Raw genomic sequence first — 2837 nt, 5'->3', positions numbered from 1 at the left:
TCCAAAAACTCAACTGTGTTTTACATTGATAATGGTAAGAGAGACAGAATTGGTATTACCATAATTTTACTATCAATAGTGATTTTTCTTTTGTGTGTCTTCTGTGCAATATGTTTAATAAATATATGTTTGTGGTTGTGCATGTGTGTTAATGTCTGCCTTTTAGGAACCGCATTGGTGGTTCAGTGGGACCAGATTCACCTCCAGGACGTCAGTCTGGGAACGTTCACATTCCAGGCCGTTCTGCACAGCGACGGACGGATTGTCTTTGCATACAAAGAGGTGATTTTTTTTTTTTCTTCTTCATGGTCCTGTTTTAATGCAAAAGTAATTTAATCAACTCTTTATCTTTCATAGATTCCTATTGACATCAGCGAAATCAGCACTGAGAATCATCCTGTCAAAGTGGGTTTATCGGATGCTTTTGTAGTGCTTCATGAGATAGAACAGATCCCCAGTAAGTGGCAGATTTGTTCTATAAAAATGTACAATATATTTTGAGCAGCTAAATTAACAAAATTTCAGATATCAGAAATAATTGACATCACATATTTTCTGACATGTTCCAGATGTTCGGAGGAGAACCATCTATGAGTATCACAAAGTCGACATCCTCAAGTCCAAAATCTCCAACTCTACAACTGTTGAGATGCTACCTCTCCCCAGTAAGTTGATCCAAAGATAGCAGAACACATAAATTGTGAAAACTTCCTCCGCTCATAAATACTCATGCAAGCTCCATTTACTTCATTCATTGCTATACCTTTTTTAAAAATCTGTTCTGCTTTTTAAAGACAGTCAAATTGTAAGGAAAAATTAATAACAGTACAACCAGCAAGTATTCAGAAACTGATAATAGTAGCTGATGGGAGTTAGCTCTACCCTGCAAGACATTTACAAAATGCATTCAGGTTTTTTTTTTTCAGAAGCCAAAGCCGTCTCTTCCTCCTGACTCTTAACTTTTCCTTATTCTCAGCATGTCTCCAGTTTTCCAGCTGTGGTCCATGTGTCACTTCTCAGATTGGCTTTAACTGCAGCTGGTGCAGTCGGCTACAAAGGTAAACTGGAAAAACATGCAGAGAGTGCATACCACTGAGAAGGCTGCACATTCCTCAAAATGTAATTTAATAATACGTAAATGTTTAGAATTTTATTTTTAATCCATTAAAATAGACACAGAAATGGACAATCATGGCTGATGGCAGCTACAATATGAAGATTACTTGTTTAATTTGCCTTTGTACAAGAATTTATTGCACAATATTCAAAGAAAGATGCGCTCATGAACATTGAGTCATGACTATTTAAATTTCCTGTAGTGCCTCTTATAGGTGACAGCTTTTAGAGATATCTGCTGATATCATCAATATTTGGTTGCAATTTAACAGTAGTCAATAATTATATAATTTTAAAAAAAAAATAGACAAAACAATGTTTCGAAAAGCATTCGGCAACATGATAAAACTGTGAAATGTAAAATAAAATGACTTTTGGGGGTCAGTTAAACAAATCTTGTACTGTATAAAATGACTGAAATGTTTTGTAAGATATCACCTTATCTCAGATGAGCATTCGGGACAAATATGCAAAACTAACATGCATCACCTGCAGTAACATTGGAATATAAATAGTAATTACAGTTTATTATTATTGTCCACATCTTTATTCAAATCAGTTTGATTTTATTTAAACACTGCCTGATAAATAAAATGTCATCAAGCTGCAAAACTCTTCTGAGGCATGATTCAAGCCCGTTCCTCAAATACTTCATACTTGGATCAAGCACCTTGTATGTTTGTAAATAAAACAAAGTTGTGATTAAAGCTCTCCATACTCTCTATACAATAATAATATTTACTTCCTTTCTCAGATGCTCCAGTGGCTTTGATCGTAACCGGCAGGACTGGGTTGACCTCGGCTGCCCAGAGGAGGTTCTTACATTTGCATTTGCAACTCCTGAAAGTTCAACTAAGATAGAACTTCAGCACATTTCTGGCTTTCTGCACAAAAGAACATTATATTGTTTTTCCAGAGACGGGATCCCCGGTGTCTCCGGATAACAGACGTCACAAACTCCACATCTCGCCAGCTGAGTCATACGACCACTCCTGTTACAGCAACCACAGTGCAGCAGAGGACTTCCAGCATGACCTCCACCCCCCTCGGCAGGACGTCCATCGTCACCAACCCCTCACCACACAGCAGCACAAGCAGGAGAATAATGTCCACATCACAGCCTCCTACCAGCAAACCTGCAGAAGGTAAGCTGACAAATACTTTAAGTCCTCTGTAGTGAACAGATTACAGCTCAGGGCAGGACAGGCGTCATTACCATCTCATGAATTAATGTTTGTTGTTGTGCACCGTATCCACGCCCTGTGTGTTCTGTAAGGCCTGAAAGTGTGAGGGTCAAGTGGTCAGCTATTTCCCAGGCCTCTGTTAGCTCACAGCTAAGCGTATACAGCGCCATGTTAAATACTGCATAGTGTCCTCAGCTACTGAAGAATGACTCAATATATGTGTATCAGTCTGTGGCCTGGTTGGGTCAGAGTATGGGAGGGCTGTTATTTTTGGCTGTAGTAGCTATTGTTTGTAACATGAAAGGACTACAAAGTCCTACTCAAACAAAAGTACACCAGATATTTTACTTAACTAGAAAGAAAAGTACTTGATTTTTATTGAACTGAAAATAAAATGATTTTTCCCCCCAAAGATCTTATGAAATGACTGGAGGACATGGTTTCAAGGACATTATTTAAAGTGAAAACTTAGTCTAAGTGTTCACAGCAAGTGGCACACTTTTGGATGCTCTTTGTGCAAAGGCAACAAGATGTTCC

At 38.2% G+C, this 2837-nt stretch overlaps 1 protein-coding gene across 1 annotated transcript; it reads left to right on the top strand.

Moving 5' to 3' along the window:
* Window positions 1-6: 6 nt before the first annotated feature.
* Window positions 7-2261, top strand: LOC111648684 (plexin domain-containing protein 2-like; the record flags this gene model as incomplete). Its single annotated transcript, XM_023398470.2, has 7 exons — window positions 7-34; window positions 167-282; window positions 358-457; window positions 570-665; window positions 977-1058; window positions 1871-1931; window positions 2033-2261. Coding segments are annotated over 7 exons (712 nt in total), but the record flags the coding sequence as incomplete, so codon positions are not given.
* Between the last annotated feature and the right edge of the window lie 576 nt (window positions 2262-2837).

This window comes from Seriola lalandi, unplaced genomic scaffold, assembly GCF_002814215.2.
Source record: "Seriola lalandi dorsalis isolate HSWRI2012SDOR001 ecotype SW California unplaced genomic scaffold, Sedor1 jcf7180001956525, whole genome shotgun sequence".
NCBI classification, from domain to species: domain Eukaryota; kingdom Metazoa; phylum Chordata; class Actinopteri; order Carangiformes; family Carangidae; genus Seriola; species Seriola lalandi.
Note: the sequence above shows the minus strand (reverse complement) of the source record. Positions and strands in the feature narration are given on the sequence as shown.